At 37.8% G+C, this 20,921-nt stretch overlaps 1 protein-coding gene across 1 annotated transcript in view; it reads left to right on the forward strand.

Moving 5' to 3' along the window:
* Nucleotides 1–20,921, forward strand: part of TINAG (tubulointerstitial nephritis antigen) — a 38,534-nt gene that overhangs the window by 2,151 nt on the left and 15,462 nt on the right. The window contains exons 2-8 of the mRNA XM_005427912.2: nucleotides 3,455–3,518; nucleotides 4,467–4,556; nucleotides 5,926–6,040; nucleotides 11,614–11,737; nucleotides 13,430–13,580; nucleotides 19,024–19,204; nucleotides 19,640–19,685. Coding sequence (XP_005427969.1) covers nucleotides 3,455–3,518; nucleotides 4,467–4,556; nucleotides 5,926–6,040; nucleotides 11,614–11,737; nucleotides 13,430–13,580; nucleotides 19,024–19,204; nucleotides 19,640–19,685 — 771 coding nt within the window. The remainder of the gene's footprint in view (nucleotides 1–3,454; nucleotides 3,519–4,466; nucleotides 4,557–5,925; nucleotides 6,041–11,613; nucleotides 11,738–13,429; nucleotides 13,581–19,023; nucleotides 19,205–19,639; nucleotides 19,686–20,921) is intronic.

A 20,921-nucleotide genomic window follows, 5' to 3' on the forward strand; every position in this document is an offset into this window, starting at 1 on the left:
AAAAAAAAAACTGTGCGATTCTTCTCTCCCCCCTTTCACTCTCTGCAACAAGTCTTAAAGGTGCAAAACTTATTATTATTATGCACAAACCAATGAGACGATTTGGGGATAAAAGCACCATATAGTCAACCCAGGACACCTATAAATGATCTTATACTATTTTTTTATATGTCATCTTTAAAAAGATGGAAAGTGTGAATTTTTAAAAAATCTCTTTATTGGATATTCATTATGTAAGTAATTTAGATGGTAAAAGATGAATAATAAAGCCAAAATTAAGCAGGGGAAAAAAGGTAACAAACAAAACCATCTCTAAAGAATCTTTATAGAACTGGAATATCCGAGGAATTGGAATGAAAAAAAGGAGAAACAAGTAGGACTAAATGCCTGAGGATTAAGAAAATTAGGAAGCATCATTAGAAATGACATAAGTATGCTAGCTGACTTTTAGCAAATGAGACTACACTTCTGTCTTAGGCTAAGAATTATGTAAGCACTTGAAGACCACATGTGCCAAAGTATTTTTTATCTGGAAGGTCTTGATCTTTTGGTTGCCAGAGGTTTTGCTCTCAGAGCCTCCTGAGTCATAGTTCTTTAAATAAACCAATAAAGTGAAGTGTTTTACATAGGCTGGAATGTACAGCAATATAAATGCTCAATGGTTTATTTCTGGATCTCCACATATTCACTGAGAGGCTACAGCAGAAACACTGTGACTTCTTGCATGTGTGTGCACCATGCTGGGGGTCAGTATTGATTTAATTGTGTGGAACTGCTTTGACTCTGCCTTTATAAACCCAGCCTTCAGTTTGTTTCTATGGCTTTCATGTGTAGTTTCAGAAGAAACTGCACATTCCTGCCTTAAATACCAAATAGAAATTCAGGGTCTTTTTATTATAGTCATATTTTAAATTCTGTTGTTAGAAGGACTTTTTGAGTTTTATTTCAGGGCTTTATTTATTATTTATTTTGTCTCTTTGTTTCAGTTATTCTGAGGGTACAAAAAGCCCCGTGAAAGCCCACACACTGGGTCTCACCCTGTTGGTGGTGTAAAAGTGACATCCAGTGAGTTTGCTGATTGCTTTTACATGACAGATGACCTACAAGGGAGTAAACATAGAGATATTTCATGGACAGAAGTACTCACTTCTGTCCCCAATGCTGGGGACAAATTAAATAAGAACCATTAAGGGTATATGAATGTTGGACTGTGAAGGAAGACTCCATTTCTCAAATTTTCTTCTTTCCAATAATGATTTTCATATCATAAAATCTCATTCACAAAGTCATCAAGCTGCATCTTCAAATTAATTAATTTCCTACTTAATGTATTAATATTCCAACCTAATACACTCAGAGCCAGACAACCTCGCTGTATTCTCATGTGTCCTTTAGCTTAGAAAACTCTGTTGTCTCACTGATGCCTCAGGCAGTACTCTTGGCCTGCAAAATATTAACTTGGCTAGGCTAAAGAAACTGCATAGTGTTAATTTTCAATTCCCTAAGCATACATCATTGTAAAGCTGCTTCTGTACTAGTCCAGGTTTGCATTTTATCTTGGGCACAGGCAGTGAGCCCTGCCAGCAGAGCTCCAACGAAGGCTGTTCCATCTCTCAAATGCTGCATCAATACTTCTCTTGATACTTTTGAAATAACTTGCTTGGTCCTCCTTCCAGCTACTGTCTGATGCTGACTTAGTTACATACTGTGACAAACTATGGCACTTTGGTAATTTGCTTTGAGTGTTCTGTGAAAAATACCTCAGCTCTTAGCTGAAGTTGGATTAGAGCAGACACTTTGGGCCTCAGATTGCCTCAGCAGGATCTATTTTACCTGCGCTAGCTCCCATAGCCTGCTGAATTAGCAGCAGGGAAATAAAGGCATTTATAGTTAATACTCACTTAATAATCACCTCTAGTTCCCTTCTGTGCTTTGTTATGTAATCATGTAGGGCTCAGAGTGCGTTTCTGTCCTGGCAAGGAAGGAGGTGCAGGCAGTGAGGGTGGGGTCAGCCAAACTCCAGCCCTGGCCATGAGAGGGGCATGGCCTCCCTCACACTACTGCTGAGGAAAAGCAGTGTACCATGCCAGTTTGCAAGTCAACACCGTGTTAGAGCTTCTTGCAAATGGAGGAAAAGATCAGTCCACCTTGTGCTGGACGGGCTGCCAATCTCACCCTCCTGACTCTGCGCCATCCGAAAAGCGGCGAAGAGGTCAAAGGAAGCTGGAAGTCCCAAAAGCTGAGGTAGTCCACGCATCAATTACCAGCTGCTGTGTGGCGTCCCCCACCTCATGGGAGATGTGGGCACCAGCTGTAAGAATCCCTGTCTGACAGGCTGTTCGGGTCCAATCCAGCTAGCTATGGATCCCAGCCCACATAATCTTACATAGGACAAAAGGCAAAAGACGACAAGCGCTCTTTTCCATGTTGGGACAAAAGTCCTAAATTTATTTCCTTGATAGGAGACACCAGATCATCCAGGTGACCCTCTAGGTGAAGAAAAAGACAGCAATGCCTCATGGCGGGAGACTTTTAAACTCGGGGGAATGGTGGGTGGAGGAAGAGGACCACAGCCAAGGGGATACAAGTGAGAGGGGGCAAGGGAGGAGTAAACCTGGGACAAACCAGTTTAGTGCCAGTCCAAGCCCTCTCAGCAGGAGGAGAAGCATGGTGTCTGTAGGCTCAGCTGTCAGGACAGGCTGGAAAACAGACCCGTGTGATAAATGCATGGTGCTTGCTCCTGACTCAGTCCAACACCCTGTGCAGGCCTTCCGGATTGTTCTTCCAGTGAAGCTTTGACAGTCAAATGCACTGATGAAGCAATTTATGTGGGAGATACTGAAACACACACAAAATCTTTCCTCAGTGAAGTGTTACCAAATAAAAAAAAAATGAGAGGGATATATTTTTATGGAGAACTCATCCCTCAATTTATGTTTCATGGTGGGTTTTGGAGGGTGCATAAAACATACATTTGCCTTGAAGTGCAATTGATCTATCTCTTTTTCAAAGAGGAATTAATCTGGCAAGGAAAAAGAGTTTATTACAATACTTTTGGTGTATTCACTAGTTTTTAAAATTCTGTACCTGTAAAAACCTATTTCTATTTTAATTGTCAATTAGAAAATCTTTATTAGAAATATTTTCTTTTTAATATTGGAAAATAATTTTATTTGAAGAATTTTTTATTTATATGTAAGATAGTAATTTTTTAGTGGTTGTTTTGAATCTGATTCTGAATTTATTTACTATGAGGGATAATATATTTTCTAAAACAATAAAATACATTAAACTGCCTGCATTTCTTGGAAGAAACTGGAACCATATTGCTGGCTTTCAACTAAATAATTCAAGCATACTGCATAAAACCAATTAATACAATAGTAGCAAGAGTTTTCAGTAATTCACTTGAAGAATTATTTTATTTTCACACATCTATATGTTATGTTGGCAGGTTGTTATAAAGATGGCCGATATTACGGAGAAGGAACAATAATTAAAGACAACTGCAATTCCTGGTAATGTTTCAGAGAACTGCAAATTGAATTTTATCTAGCATATGTCATGAAACAGGAATTAAGGTAGAGAGCATCTTTAAATTCATATTAAACATGTAATCAAATCAAAATGTCTGCAAAAGTAGTGCTAAGTACTAAGTTTTGTGGAGGTAGATTGCAGCCAATTTAGAAGAACAGCAAGAGGGAAACTGGAATTTCTAATCAAGATATGAGTATTAGACTATTCAAATCTCTTCCTCACTGGCCTAATTCTGTTCCTGCTCAGTCAAACCTAAATTGAAATGGTTTCAGTCTAGACCTGGGCATTGACCTGAATGCAGATCAAACCAATATAACAAATATAATTAAATTTTATTGAATCCTTCCTCCTTGGTGCTTTTTATTTTTCTTTAAGGAGTTATGGGAACTTATATTAACCTGTAAGGAAAGGATATATATATCAGGCAGGGGAGCTTTGCTGTCAGCCCTGACTGCCTGGGCTTTGCCTCTCCAAAAACTAGCCCTGTCCTGGAGTAAGAATCCCACGGCTCCAGCCCCACCCAAACAGGGCTGGAGTTCCCACTGTGCTGACTTTAGCCCAGGGTCCTTGGAGCGCGATGTCTGGGGCCACAAAACCCTTTCTGGGTTTCCAGAGTAAAACTTCCTCAAAACATCACATTTTTTCAGGAATTCAGCATCAACATTACATTCCCTGGTTTGGTCTTACAAAGATGGAAGCAAAATGTTTCAGATGTGACCTTTCTCACAAACTGTAAATGTTCCCACCTTGTTCCAACTCGTTAGACGGTGAAGTAGGAAGAAATTATGCTATGTTTTCATAAACTGTCTGTGACAATTATATTGTTCACACTTTCCCTCCCCTCTATCTGCCTTCTGCTGTTAAAGTGCATATTTTTCCTTTGACAATTCTTTTTTTTTTTTTGTTTAATGATATTCTTGTTCTTTCAGCAAATGTTTCAACAGTCTCTGGAAATGTTCAACAGATGTATGCCTTGTTCGCCAAGACTTAATTCAGCACATCAATTCTGGAGATTTTGGGTGAGAACCCTTTTATTTTAAAGTTTTGTTATGCATCACAGTATTGCTCATTCTGTGTATGTGCAAATTACAAGGTATGCAGTCTTCCCCACCCCTTCTTTCTTCAAATACTTTACAGCAATTTGATAGTAAGTATGCATTTGTGAAATTTCCCAAATCACTGTCAGATTATAAAGCTTTAAATGGAAAGATACGGAACATCTCATGCTGGTAAGAGAACATCTGCTGTAAATATCTATCTAAAATATTGTCCAAATTTAGAACAATTTATTTTCTCTCAAAACAAGATTTGCATCATCTTCCCCTATTTTTCACTGTGTTTATTACTTGGGATAGATATTTAAAGTAATTTTTTCCTGCTCCCTTGAGAGCACTGTTCCATGTAACAGGACTCTATGTAGCACTGGAAGTGGAGAAGATGGGTGAAATGGGGATCAATTATCAGAACTTGGGAGGCTTGGTGTTTTTCTTACTAACAGTCTTGTTCCTGTGGCTAGTGCACAGAGATCCAGTGCAATACTGGATCTGTGCCTTGGGAGCCTGCTGGCTGTGTACAGACAGAGATACAGGGGCAGCCTCCCTAGGATCTGGGGTGCCAATTCACCAGTGAAGCCTGCCCAGATTTCGAGCTGTCAGGAGTGCTGAAACATTCTGTACTTCATGGGAGGCATTTAAAGCAACTGAATTAAGATAAAAAACCAAGTTAGGTCCCTGGCGCCTGAACCTATCTCTTGTCAGTGGTGACCCTTGAGATTTATCATAGGGTGACAGGTGAGACATGACTCAACTTCTCCATGTGCTTGCACTTTTCATTGACTTCAGGGAGACCAAGAACAATGAGACTTAGGGAATCATGGGGAGCCCTTTCTCTCTCAGTGGCTATTGGTATAAAACTAGGGCAGAAGGTGTCAGCTGGGCTTTTTGCTTGGTTCAACAGTATCTCTCCTTTGGTGCACCAAGGCTTGAAGGTGCACTGCAACTCACAACACGAGGCTGCTAGTTTCCTGTGGGAATCTGGGCTGAGCATGGTTTGAGCATAAGTTAAGAGAACAGCAACGTTTTGACTGAGTGTCTTGTTTGCCAGTACTGCTCTGAAGTATTGCACACTCATGTCCTGCAGGCTGATGTGATGCTGACCCCAAATCACCACTATTCATATACTGCTGTGTTGCTCCATCCTGCACTTATCTGCAGTGGAAAAGTCCATAGCAAATATTTTCTCATACATATTGAACGCAAGTTTTTGAAATGCAATTTCAAAAATGTATTTCTGGATGCTTTTGCTGTTGTACTCTTAAATGAGCAATGTGTTAATGTGAGTGTTATCTCTAACCTGGGTCTTGCTTTTTGGTTTTCATCTGTGAGGAAGATGGAAAGCTGACAACTACAGTCAGTTCTGGGGAATGACAGTGGAAGAAGGTTTCAAAAAGCGCCTGGGCACTTTCCCTCCATCTCATTCTTTGCTGAATATGAGAGAAGCTCCTGTAAGTGTCATGTACACTTGTTGATTGTTTTAAATAGCTTTATCACATAGAAAAATAAATGTGGACAATTATAAGAGTACGATTCAGGGTTTTGCCACTAAATGTTTCCGTGTTGAATATGATGTTCCTGGAACAGCTTTATAAGTCATAGAATGTCTGGCCCTATTGACAGAAATCAAGCAAGAAGGAGCAAAAGAAAATCCTAATCACTGTGAAGCTCTGCAGCAATATTAGTTTATCATTGTAGTTCACTTCCTTAAGAGGGCTGCATATTAATTTTCTCCATTTGCTAATCATTGCACACACAGCTGTAACCACTGAAAAATACATCTGGGCATAGTTCATTAAGGCAAACAGCTGAGACAAAACAGCAATCTTTGACAGAAGCTGTGAAAGCTTTTTTGTTTTTGAACAAATGGACAACAAAATTATGGGAATCATTGCAAAATGAAATGGTTCTCTACTACCAGCTTTCTAAATCCCTTGGCCGTGACAATTTTTGTGACAGCTAAATTGAATTTCCTATAATTTATTTATGCTGAAATTAGTTTGGCATCCAAACAAATATACTTTAAGTTATGTACGTTGGTTAAGCAATTTAAGAAGACTACAAGTTATTGAATCTAGAGTGATTTTTCCAATGCTTTGGATCAGTTAGTTTCTTTCTTAGAGGACACAATTTATGGAGTTCACAGACCAAAAAAACTCCACCTAACTAGCTCACCAGAGTGAAATTAGCAGTGAAAGTATAAACAGATAGATCCAAGGTTTGCAAACGTGTTAAGTATAACAGGTGTTTATCTTTGCCTTCAATGCAGCTCAGGCAAATGATGCCATTTCATTGTCTATTAGAAGTCAATTGCTGATGCTTGTTTATGTATTGTGGTGTTTCTACAATCAAAAGAAAACTTTCCAAACAATGTTAAAGGTGATAATATAAAGAGCAGTTCTTTAATGAAAGCTTTCAGGTGCACAAAATATCTTGGGCATGCCTGATATGGGATTTCCACAAATTTTGTAAGTTTATTAATTAAGATATCCAGCAAGTACATCCTATAGGAGACCAGTTGCCCTGGTAACCACTGAGGCCTGACCCTCAGAGTCTCTCCAAGGGGTTCTCAGCTCTATATTTTGTTATGTCTCCTGTGTGCTGGTGCAAAACAGGGTGTTCTTGTTAGGAATGCTTTTCTTGAAAATAAGACTATTTATTTAAACAGAACTTCAAGAAGGTGGCATAAATGTGTGAGAAAGGATAATCTACTGTTGTGAAGTGTGAGAAAACATGAAAAATTATACGGCTGCATATTGAAAATCTACAAAGCTGCATATATATATATATATCTATATACATATTTAAAGCTAAAAATCTTTAGGCATCAGTGGCAGAAGGGTTTCCACATGATAGAAGGCCCTGGTGACAGAGTGCAGAGCTGCCTCTTGAATGGGTTTTGGGGAAAGAGGGCACAGCCTCTGCAATAATTTGAGCAGTCCTAACCCTTTTGCTTGATTCAGACCATTCTTGGTTACACACAATGTCAGCTCCCTGCACCAGCAAAGTAAGGCATTGTGCTCAGGCCCAGATTGGCCAACTCAATCAAAATTACACTCTGAAGGGTTGCCAGAGTAAGAAGTGGACAGGAATTAAGCTTTGGAGTTTTGCCTTGTAGGATTTTCTGGACTACTCTTGGCAGCCAAAGAAGGATCATTTGACTTGAAGATGTCAGGTCAAAATAAGACAATGACATAAAAGAATTTAACTCAATTTAGTAGGTGTCTGCCTTAAGGTACCAGTGAACTTCACTGAGGCTCAAAAGAGTTGGATTGATTTGTTGTTTTTGGCATTTTCCTTGAGGGATACAGTGTGAAGCTTATATAGCACAGGCAAAAAATGGATTTCATGTACCCAGCCCAGAGACTGACGTCTCCATTGCTAGGTATCTAGCTAGGTAAGACAAATCCCAGCTAGGAAAACGGGAAAGGGGAAAGTTTTAAGAAATTCTTCATGATACTTCCTTTCCTCTGTTCAGTTTGTAGTGGCTGTTTACTCAGTAGTCCTGCATTACATCCAGCTTATTCAATCATTGTTATTAAGCTTCTTGCAGCTACTTTAACTGCTACACTTCTTATAGCCTTTGTTCCACAGATACATTTCTCAGTCATATTTTCTCTGTCTGCTATTTTATGAAATCTGTGAGCCACAACCCAACCCCCTTTGGCACTGCCAGACACCCAAGGAGATTCAATGCATCTTTCTCCAGAAATCCAACTTGGCACATTCATGCATTTAGTCATCATGAGACTTCCTTACATGTTGCTGGAATCACATACCTTTCACAGGATTCTGGGAAATCTTTCTACTTACAAAAGGTAAAAATATAAAATAATACTCTCCCTATGGCTTTCTCAGCTTCTGCAATATTCTTAGGGAAATCACAAACTTCCTGAAGTTGCTTGTAGAGCTTTTAAAAGTTCTGCTTTTAATAAAAGATTCTACCTGCTTAACAAGGTGATACTTTTGTCTGGAAGGGAGGTTTGTCTTGATGGTACATTAGAACACACAAAAGACAATGGAGCAAGATATGGATATGGAGCAAGAACCAAATCTGAACTGAGGACCCTCTGTGGCACAGTATGTCTGGACCTGAGTCTAGACCAACAGCAAAATGCACCACTAAACCTGTTTGACTGCTGACAAAGCTGAAACTCCTCCATCTGAGAAGGCATTTTCACTGCAGGAGACGGTGCAATCATTCTTGAAGTTCCATGTAGCACAAGAATAATTGCAACACTTTTAAAATCACTGTGATGCACTTTTGGTGGTATTCTGTCAGCACAAGTTCTGGCAAGAGGTACATTGCTATGGTAAGGTTTGCACCCCCAGCAACAAGGTGCTCACCTGAGTGCCGTCTTACAAGAAAATGAAATACATAATTCAGTAATAAGGCACCATTTTCTCAATAAATATCAAGAAGCTCAGAAAAACAATTGGAAAGTAGACAAAGTACATCCTCTGTTCCACTGGCATATGGCTTTTCACAGTAAAAACCCTCAGCAGCTATAGTTCTCTTGCAAATTGAAGGCCATTCATGCCCATTTGGTCTTCACAAAGCAAGTGATGTTCAGGATCTTTTTGCTACATTAAAAAAACCCAAAAAACCAAACAAACAAAAAACAAAACAAAACAAAACAAACCAACCAAACAAACAAAACCCAAAAAACAAACCCAAAACTATTCCACAGGGAAACTATTTCCACATTTGCAAATTCAGTTATCTTTGGCCTTTTCCCTCTTATTGGTCATCTGTCTTTTCTGAAGAAGTCATTGTTGAAATTCGAGTGCTCTTTTATGTCCTCTTACCTTCCTGCTTTAGCCAGGCTGCTAACTTCACTGCAGAGAGTACATATAAAGGTTTAAAAATAGTTCACCAGTCATTTTGCTGATTGCTTTGTGCTGTCTGATGCTGGTCCATGGAGCATACATTGAGAAACAGTTGTCTAGACTTGATATTTGCCTCAGACCAGCAGCACTTCTCAATATCAGGGTAGAAACTTTTTCAGAAAAAATGCCAAGGTTTCTTGCTACAGATCAGTCCTGTATTTCTAAATGACAAGGCTCAGGGATAATGAGGAATTTGCTCTGGGATTTACAATAGGAGGCTAATAAATACATCGACAGTAAGTTAGGAATACAGAAAGCAATACATTGTCAAAACTGGAGATCTATTTAGAATTTTGCTTTTCTCATTGGCCTCATTTGTAATGAGGCATCATAATGAGTATTATAAGCAGCCATTACCCACACAATTGTGCTAAATATTTGCCAAATTTTGCTTTTTTACTGGTTGTTAGTCTCATCATATAAAAGAAATTCTATCTGTCTGGGATTTGTCCTGTATGTTTCATCTTCAAAGTAAATCTTGAGTGCTTACTTACTAATAATGAACATAATGATAGTTTGTCAAGTTATCATTTAAATTAGTTGTTGCTTCCTGAGTGTCACTTGATGTTGCAAGTCACATGTATATAAAACTATGAAAAAGCAGTGTTTGAAACTGATTAAGCAAAATAATGTAAGGTTTAGCAAGGTTTTAAAAAATTTTTGGCCTTGTACAGGTGGAGGTGAGACTTTCAAAATCATTGAAGTGACCTAACAGTTTGCAGTATTCCTTCATGGATTCAGGACTCACAGCCTGCGTCTAACCTGCTCAGCCTAGAACTACTGGGTCTGGGAAAACACACAGGCTCTATCAATTTGCCTGTTGGGGCTGTATCCCAGCCTAATGTCAGATATAGACCTGAGGCACAGGCTTCCTTTTTCCTCACCCACTTTTTCTCAGCTGAGGATTCTCTGTGGCAAATCCAGGTGCAGAAACTGAATGGAGGCACTGCTGTTTCATATTGTACGCAACAAAGTGATCTTGATACAGGCAAAGGGCTAAAATTTGGTTCTCCAAAGAGTCCTAAGATAGTTTGAAAGAACTGGCCTCAAATGTTTAAATAATCTTAGCAAAAGGTATGTTTTATGATTATAAATCACATAAACTATTTAGAAAAATGTTTTAGCAAGGGTACCCAGAATTTAAACAGGATAGAAGTCATTGTGCTTCACAATTTCAGCTTGCTTATGAGAAAGAAGCATCAGTGAGTGTTTTGCTCAGGAACAGATTCTCTTATTTTGTATATTGTATTTCCTTCTGGAACTGAGGTTATCAACAATTTTTTGAAACAGACTGATTGCACGGCCTACTACTGCAATTCTCTGTGGCCATTCCTATTTCCTTGCACAGCACAATCCATCATTCCATGAAGTTCAACAGTAAAAAAAAAATGGGTCAATAATTTTGCTATGTTGAACACAGAGCAGATTATTAGCAGTTGTACCAGATGGCTCTTGCATATGCAAATATTTGTTCAAAGCTTGGAGGACTTTGGTGGAGGACATAAATTTAGGCTGAAAGATGAAGGTGCCAGAAGTGGCTGGCCAAATTGCTTTAGTGAGCAGATAATGAATTTTCATGAATTCACTATCAAACTGAAAAGCAGAAGAAAAATCACTGATTTTTATTCTAGAACAGGAATAATTGCTTCAGATTGAATAACCTCTATGTAAAAGACAAATCAATGATACACTGTACTTATTCCTCTCCCACAGTGACTAAAATTTCCTACCTACAGCCACGTGTCTGGGACAACAGGGTATCAGGTATTTAACTTCTATTTGTAGCAGAGGGCTTTCCTTCCAAGAATACCAGCTGGGTAACACTTAGCAAATTTCATAGGGATTTATTGTTTGAGATAAAAATCAGAGAGGAACTGGTCAGGTTATTCAGGTTGGCAGTCTTGAAGCTCAGCTTTTCAGCTCAGTTAATGGAGTGCCAGAACCCTCCTGCTCTCAGGGGTCTGCAGCACTCAGCCATGGGGAAGCCACCATGGAGTTTCTTGGGAAGTCACAGGAGCCAATGCTTTTGGTCTCCTCAGTCTAAAAATTAAGAATTTTACAAACAAAATTACGATAAAATTTATGAAAAAATTAGGAAATTAAGCATTTACAGATCTTCTATATTTTGTTTTAGGGAAAGTCACTTCCAGAAGAAAAGTTTCCTGCAATCTTTTCAGCCATTTATGAGTGGCCTGATTGGATTCATGATCCTTTGGATCAGCGAAACTGTGGAGCATCCTGGGCTTTTTCAACCGCAAGTAATATTTCTTTTTGCTCCCTTTTAAAGTATCACTGATGTTAGCTGTGAAATGAAAATTGTAGTGTTTTGTAAAAAAATTATATCGACTTGCTTTTCACCTTTTATTACCAAATAGGAACATTTGAAATTGCTACAACTTTCCCTCTATACTGTCCCAAAATCTTTAAACGTCAATCTAAGCTGCAGCACTTTGCTTTTCATAAAATTGTGTAACTTAAGCATGCGATCAATCTTTGTGACTTAATTTGGCCAGTGGGTCCTCACCGGTGCAGGTTTCTGCAACTGCTTCTTTAATTCACAGCAGTAAGAAAAGGAAAGGAGCTTTAAGGTCAGCTAATCCCAGCTCCCTGAATAAAACCAGATTGAACGTGCTCTTTTTCTGATATATCTTATCCGCTGCAGTTTTAAAAAGAGAAAACTAAGAGAGCTTTTAACAGCTCTTTTGACAGATAACTGCAGAGATGAACAGAGATCACTGAGGGAAAGAATTTGCAGATATTGTGTCTAATTTTTCCTTTCCATAAACAAATATTTTTATTTTAATTCACATAATTATTTTCAAAGCTATGTAGTGTGAGATGCCTTCACATGTTGTTTAGGTGCATCTAATGTTTTCAGTCAGAGTTTTCAAGATTAGTTGTTGCTTAATGAACAGACAAGCACTGCTGTATAATTTATTTCTTATAATGAATAATTTCTGTAAGTACTCCAAAACTTTTTATACCTATGAAAATAAATTCATTATCATGGGACGCTTTGCAAAAGCACAAAATACAGCTGCCGCCTGACGTCAGCAACTTTGTTTTCTGAAGTCTCCCTCAGAGTTCACCAAAGTTAGTGCTGATTTTGATGGGGATTTAGATTTCAAGACATTTTTTAATATTTTATTTTAAAATTGAAAAATGTGGGGCTAAAAGTAATACAAATAAAATTCAATCATAGCAAATGACTTGTAATGAGGCTTAATGATTGTTTCATTGTTGTTTGATAAAGAAAGTAGAAGGACCTGAGTTTCACCCACAACTTAGTTAACCTAGTCTGCCTTTAAATCAGTTCACAAATATATAAGTACTAAGAATCATGATTATCTTATTGAATTCAGATAATGTATCTATGTCTGAGGAATAATTTTGTGTACTAATGGAAGGAGGTACAAAGAGTCCCACATTTACACTTCAATATGAACATCTCCAAATATTCTTTGTAATAAAACCAAAATATACTTTCAGTCTTGAATTGTCTTCTTCATAGGACTGCTCTTTTTTTTTCTTTCCCCTCACATAAAGGAAAGAAAGGTTGAAAAGAAAGCAAAGAGATTTAGAGATTCAGCTGCAGAAAGTTGGGAAGTATTTGTTTCTTCTGCTGAAGACAAGCAGATGTGAATATGCATTTGCAAACATGATACAGACAATTATGCAAATGTCTCATCTAATATTTGGGTATTTGGGACTTTATAATAGCCAGTAAATCTATGAATTTGTCATATAACAGCAAAGTTGCTCATGATGCTTTGCAGTTTCACAATCTTCTCTCACAAAAGTCTGGACAGATTATATCAGTATTGTTTAGTGAAGATATCTGCACAGACAGAAAATATTGAGGTTGTATTTCTGTCCCTCTTTCTCAAAAACAAGTGCAAAGTTGTGAGTAAATACTTGATTTTGATAACAGAAAGTTTATTTTCAAACAGGTGTTGCAGCAGATAGAATAGCAATTCATTCAAAGGGTCAGATCACAGACAACCTTTCTGCTCAGAACTTGATCTCTTGTGATACCAGGAATCAACAGGGATGTAATGGTGGAAGCATTGATGGTGCCTGGACATATCTGAAAACACATGGGTAAATATTTTATCTGCCTGTTTAGATTATTTTAAATTGAAACAGTTGCTTAATTTGCAATAAGACAGTACCATAAATGTACTTAAAACTTCTGTGTTTCTTGGGACACAGGCTCTTCATTTAAAACAACCTTGAGTAAGCAGCCAGTGGCATGAGACAACACTGTGGATATTCAAAAGAATCCAACATCTTTCTTCAATAAAGCAACCTGTAATCATCTCATTCCGAGGTTGTTCCAGAGTATAACACTCTATTAAGGATTGTACCTAGATCCTTCTTCCTTCAGATCAGACTAAGCAGAATTAAGAGCTATCAAATTCCCCATGAAAAGCTAGAAACTTTAAAATGGGATATAATCATTTATGAAATCACAAAATTATTTTGGTTGGAACCTTGGAGGTGACCTGATCCAACATTCTGCTCAAAGCGTGACTTTAAAATTAGATCAGGCTATTTAGGCCATTTCCCTGGACACATTTTGAGTATCTTCAAGGATGGTGGTTCCACAACCTTTCTTGTAGCAGGTCAGTTTTTTTGACTAATGGTCAAACACCTTTTTCTTATGTCAGCATTTTCCTTGGTAAAACTTGTGGCTGGTACCTTCCTTCCAGCTTTTCACTGTGCATCTCCAAGAGTTTTGTTCTGTCTCCTCTATACCTCTCTTTATGTAGTTGAAGACAGGAATGCTATCTTTATTGGCTTTCTCTTCTCTAAACTGAACAAATCCAGCTGCCTCAGCTCCAGTTCCCTAGGTGCCTTCCAATGGATTTGCTCAGTTTGTCAGTGTCTTTCCCAGGGAACACATAAGTGAAAATACAGCTCCATCTGCCGAGTAGTAATTTGAGGGGAAGATTAATTTTCCACAATGTCTTGGTTATGTTCTTGGTAACACAGCCCAGTATTGACCATCCACATTTGCCAAGAGGGCTCACTGCTCACTTACATTCAATTTGCTGTTTCTCAGGACCTCATGTCCTTCTCTGTTAAATGACTTTCCACACTGGCAGTGCCCTGACAGTACCTGGGCAGTTCTGGCTCAGAGGCAGGATTTACCATCTGTCTTTGTTGAAATTCAGGATATTTCTGTCAGGCTCGTTTCTTCAGCCTATTAACACTGCTCTGAACATCAGCCATGCATACTAATCACTTCCTAAAAGTTTTACATTCTCCAAAAACTTGCTTAAGGTGCCTTACATCTGGCTGTCCAGATTGTTAATAGAGATACAAAAGTGTTGCATTTGTGTTGTCTCCTGGGGAATGCCATTAATAAACAGACACCAGTCACTTTGATCTGTCGACCACTCAACATGCTAGTCCACAACTGACCTTGTAAGCCATTTACCTAGTCCAATAAACTAGAGGAGCACCACAGCATCCTACGCTGAAAATTTCACTAAAGACAAAGTAAATGATAGGTACTGCTTTCCTTATTCTCCCTGGAGCCAGTCATTTCATCATGGTCAGGCTGTCTCAACATATCATCATTACCTGTCATGGTAAATCCATACATCCTGCTTTCAGTCCACTCCTTGAAATCTGTATGCCTGGAAATGTCTTCCAGGAGAAGTTCAATAACTGCATTTTAGATACCATATAATAAAATTCTGCTGTTTCTCACATTACCAGAATTTTTTTTATCCTTTCTGTTCCATACCAAAATCTATTTCCTGTCTTGCTTTTGTACAATCTCATCCCTTACTCTGATATATCTGAAAATGACAGACAGAGGGATCTCAGGTGTTCTCTCTGTCAACTTTTGATTTTATCTATAACACAAACAAACAAACAAACAAACCATGTCAAGAGCAGAAGAATGTCAGATGTGATGTGTCATAGTTGACATGGCACTCTGGGGATCCAGGAGAAGACCTGTCACACTATAGAAGTGACAATTCTGCTTTCTGCAAGTGTGTCAAACTATTTCTGATATGACAAGGACTTTGTATTGTTATGGGGAGAGTTTACTTTGAGTGCTCCTCTATCTTTTTCTCTCAGGGTTTCAACACTAAACTGGCTTTCATTTAGGTTTTAAGAAGGAGATCCTTCAGCTGGGTGATTAGCAAAGGCCCCTTACCACCTCAGGAGCTAAGGGAAAAAGTTTCATTAATGAAGAAATGAAAGTTATAACTTGACATTTTAATTTTAAGCACTTTTAAACTGCAATACTTTTCTGTAACTAGAAAAACAGTCTCATTTTACTCAGTAGTTCATGTTTTTATGAGAGTAATTGCAACACTCTCTCTGGATGGTTTTCTTGCCTGTTAAAAACAGGAGCACAAGAATTGCTGGTATAGATAAGAGAAGTGAGAATAATTTTTATGAGCATTATCTCCAGAACAGTTGGAGCATCTTATTTTTAGAGGAAAAGCTGTAAAGAATGCAGTGACAGGACAATCTCCTAGTTTTCTATTCCCTCTGACTATTACCCCTGTACAGGCACAACTACCATGAGTCCCATAATAATAAAATTCTTCCTATGCCAGAATGCAGTATTATTTTGACCTGAGCAGTGTGGTTAGTGACATGGCCTGTTATACAGAAGCAATTTAAGTATAGAAGAGTTAGTTAGCTTATTTTTGAAAGAAAAGCAAGGCAGGCTGAAGCTCTACAAGGCACTTCATTATCAACCTAGATGTACCGTCGCAGGAGCTTGTTCTGGTGTGAATGCAATAACATTATGTTCGACCTGACACAGTAGCAGCGTGACAGTGGTGTGCTGAGCAGGCTTTCTGCCTGATGTGAGCCTGGAAACACAGAGCCACAGCACCTCAGCTCACACAGCACATCTGTGAACTGTCTTTTCACCTTCACACTGCCAAGTACTTGCTTATTGCTCAGCCTCATGTTAGTCACCAGCCTCTTTAGCTAATCATCTAAGAAAAGAATCCGAAGGACAGTTGTGAAAACCATAATGAATTTTTGGAAGCTATCTAAATCTCCAAAAAATCTCATCAATCCAGGATTATTTTCTTAGTAATTTATTATGCTTTTTTTGTTGCCATGGAGCTAGCTCCATCTTGTACAACATCACTGTGCTATGACAGACCTTTTCTTGCTACCCATTTTTATCCCTGATCATTGATTTGGCATCAAAGTACCACACATGGAAGTGTGGTACTCCCTACTTACCTATTTTTATAAAAATTTCTACATTCTGCTTTTCTTTCCTCAAGTTCAAATGATATTTCAAAACCCATTCTAAAATTTCCAGATGCAAACAAACACATTAAGGGAAATATCCAAATATCTTTAGAACAGATACTGGAAGAACACATGAACAGCACTTCTGGGTCCATCTAGCCCAATGTTAAGTCTCTGACAGTAGCCAAGAGCAAATAATATCAAGAACAACAATTAAAAGAAAAGTTTTGATTCACTGGACTCATAATTTAATCAGTTTTGTAGCTAAACCCCATAATCCATAACCTTTTACCTGTGACAATGAGGAAATATTGGAAATTTATGGCATACAAGTTAGAAGTGTCTTTTGAATGAGCCCTGTCAAATAGTGCTTGCTTCCACACACTTCCAGGTGACTTATTTTTAGGAATTGTTATATTGCAATCATTGTGTCATTATCTGCATACCCTGCAACAGCAAGAAAACACATTGATTTTCTGTGGGGTCTTGTAGATTATCACAGCAGGCGTTTGATGCTGTTTAAAGTTTCTGCTGTTTTGATTTCTGGAGTGTGCTCAGCTCAGGTTTCTGACAGATGTTGAGAAAAATCAAGTGCTGACCTAAACTATCCCCAGTGAAGTCAGAAAAAGATTTCCATAAAGCTCAAGGAAGCTAGGTCAGTGCTGAGACCTGACTTTTCAGAATCACTAAACACCCAATTAACAGTGAAATCTGCTGTAAGTGGAGCTGAAACACTGTTTAAATATCACTTTCTCTTTGTCTTCCTCCATTAATTAAAGAATAAATATGTATTCTATTGCTAATTATTATTAAAGTGTTTCAGTTACAAGTCATAATTTGGGAGAAATAAGTGTTCTTGAAAGCATCTATTTTAACTAATAAGGAAAACAAAAAGGTTATATTAATCAAGAATGAGGAAGAAACACTTCATTTTCAGGTGGTATAAAAGTTAGACATGAATGTAAATAGTGCTTCCAACCCCAATAGGCTTCATCTGATTTGTACCTTGGCTCTTGGCAGCTGTAGGGTGTGAGAAAGATGTTATTGTTATTAGCCAGCTTGCAAATAACATAGTCTAATGTTTAGGATTATTTTCTTATCTCACAATTCAAATTTATAACTGCAATGAATCCACAAAAATTTCATTAGATTGAACACACAGACATGACTTCAAATGAATTCTGTCAAGAATGTATGAACACACTACATAGTTTTCCTAGTTGGCCCTGGATTCTGCTTGTTTCTAACATTTTTTTTGTATACATTTATCTATATTTATGCATATAAACATATTCACATCTATTTCTGCTTTTCTTCTATGACTCTTTTGGAAGGGTCTTCTCCTTGAAGTGTTTTTGATGTTTACTGGTGTGCAGATGCTTCAGCACATATGACATTGTACTTCAGCACATATGAAATTGTGCTTCAGCAGAAAGCTGTTCAATTGTGGTAATCAAGGCTGCAGAAACTGTGGTTGGTGAAAAGATTCAAACGTGACTCTTAGTTCAGAGATCTTATCTGGATTACTACTCAGCTCCAGCATGCTACTGTATGTGCTCTACTTTGGGCAGAAAGAAAAAGATTTCTCAGATTTTCTATCACCAAATGCTAATGGTAAAATGCGATTTCTTATTCAAAAGAGCTGAAGGATATATGGGCTTATCTTGTAAAACTCCTGACAGCTAAGTATACACTGGCAAGCACAGTTTACTCCATATTGTGTAGAAATATAGTTTTCAATTCCTCAGGTTCAGAAATTCCAGTATAATTGATAAATACAAATGCTTTTTATAAGAGTGTCTATTTTAAGGTATTCTGCTTCAGCAAAATATTGGATTATGCTCTGTAAAAGAAACCCTCTCCTAGGCCTGCATGGCATTAATGCAGAAATGTGTATATTGTTTCAGAAATGTCTAACAGTATTCCACATATCCCATTTCACAAGCCATTTTTGATAAATGAAGCCCATTGACAGCATTGGTAATTTATTGATCTTCTTCAGTGTGAGCTTTCATGCATCATTAATGAGATGAATGTACCAGGTGACAATTATTAAACATATTTTTTACCCTATCTCTCTTTGGAGAAGGGTGGGAGGAGGACTACTGTAATGGAAACTTAATCATAAATATCATGTGTATTAACTGAAGGAAATGCCATCCAGCTGAAAATATGCCATCTACATTTCTGAAGAGTATTACTTGAAATACGACAGTTGCAAAATAATTAAAAGCTTGAAGTAAAATGGCAAAAATTTTTGAGTGAGCTTCTTATCAACTCTTTTTTTAAACTACCTGAACAGGGTTGTATCATATGCTTGTTATCCATCATTTTGGAACAAACACCTGGGGCCATCAGCTGAAAAACAGTGTTATGTGTCGAGTGAATATGGAAAAAACTATACAAACGGGCCATGTCCCAATGCTTTTGAAAAATCCAATCGGTTATACCGGTGTGCCTCTCACTACAGAGTGTCCTCAAAAGTAAGTTAATGAAATTCATCTATTTTCTCAACAATTTCACTCCTCTGAGGTTTGGTTAAAATATGTTCACTTAACTTCAAGACTAGAGCTGTGAATTTTCCTTTATGTTCCCCTTAAATTTTCCTATGAGTTGAAATTCTTTATAGTTTCTCAGTTGTACATCATCTCTTTAAAGTTGATACTTCGTGGTCCCATAGAAATTTGAGATAGAAAAGAAAGTATGCTGTCATAACAGTGCAGTTGTTCTTCTCAAACATGTTTCTGAAGGTTTTGTTAATTTGGTAAACCAAATATTCTCCAGCAGAAATACAAGTACAAAGGTATACTTATACTATATATGTGTGCACACAATGATAAATTAGTGTGAGTTTTAATTTTATTTAATAAATGTTATCTTCCCTTGCTCTCTCTGTTGCTCCTCTCACCTCCTGTCAGGAAACTGATATAATGAAAGAAATCAAGGAGAGAGGACCAGTGCAAGGTACGGTAAGTTTAAAGGATGATCGCATTATGGAAATAGTTAGATTGTGCAATGATCTTGTATCAAAATATTAGAAAATGCAAATTATATACCACAGTGAAGAATCCAGTCATATGCACTGTAGTCCATCCAGGGACATTTGGTGGGTAAATAGTGGCCCTAAAGGCAGCATGACTGCATCAGAGCCTGTAAAGAGTAAAATGACCTTGAACTGGATACACTGAAAATTTGTGCAAAATGTGTGTGGGAAATCTGTGTGCCTTTTTTCATGACAGTTCTTTGGTCATGGGTGAAATAGCAATTTATGGAATTAAATGTTAGCCAGACTTGGTTCTATAGGGCTGGGGTGGATTCCCCCACGGCTAAAGCCAGCCCACCAGACCTGCTCTCCTCTGAAGGTAATGCTGAACTATATGGGCCTTCCAGCAAATCATTCAGTACTGAAATACCCCAGAATTCTCATTTCAGAACCCAAATGCTCTTGTTGGTGCCTACTAGTTTTGAATTTTTCTGCTGAACTCTGCAATGAAGATCCCTGACCTCTTAGAGGTCAGAAATACAGAGACTTCACTCAGAGACTCAGCATTGAGTAGGGAACTGCAAACTTTTTTTTTTTACCCTGGATACTATCCATTTGTAGCCATGTATGGTGCTGGCACCAGCTGAAAATGCAGGTTCCTGCTCACAGCCCAGGCCAGTGTAACTAGAGAGATTGATGGATGTGGGGCTTGGGATGACAGAGAATGGTCACAGTGCAAGATCTCCACCTCTCTTGGATGGCTGGCTGATGCAAAGCCGAAGAATTTTACTTCAGGTGACTTCTGCATTTCTACTGCCTTTAATTATATAAGGAATTATCATAATCTTCAATTTATTATTCAAATGGTTTTGATTATGAGATAGAATTCATTTTGATGCATCATGTAGTTGAAATTACTTCTTAAAGCTCTTTATGTGGGCAGCTGCAATTAATCTGAAATTCAGACTTAACTAGATCAACATCATCAGTCTTTTTTGTTTGTTTGCTCAAGGAAAATATTATTTCCCACATTGCATTTGATATAGATGGAAAAACAGTAATTTCTGCCAGTTTTAGAAAATGATAAAAATTAGGATCCTCAAGATAGAGTTTCAAACTTCAAACATTCTTCTGGATTAAATCTACTAGTACTAAATTTTACACATGAAATAATCAATATTCAGCCATTTGTTAGGATTTAGCCACTCAACAATTCA

This window comes from Geospiza fortis, unplaced genomic scaffold, assembly GCF_000277835.1.
Source record: "Geospiza fortis unplaced genomic scaffold, GeoFor_1.0 scaffold603, whole genome shotgun sequence".
Taxonomy (NCBI): Eukaryota; Metazoa; Chordata; class Aves; order Passeriformes; family Thraupidae; genus Geospiza; species Geospiza fortis.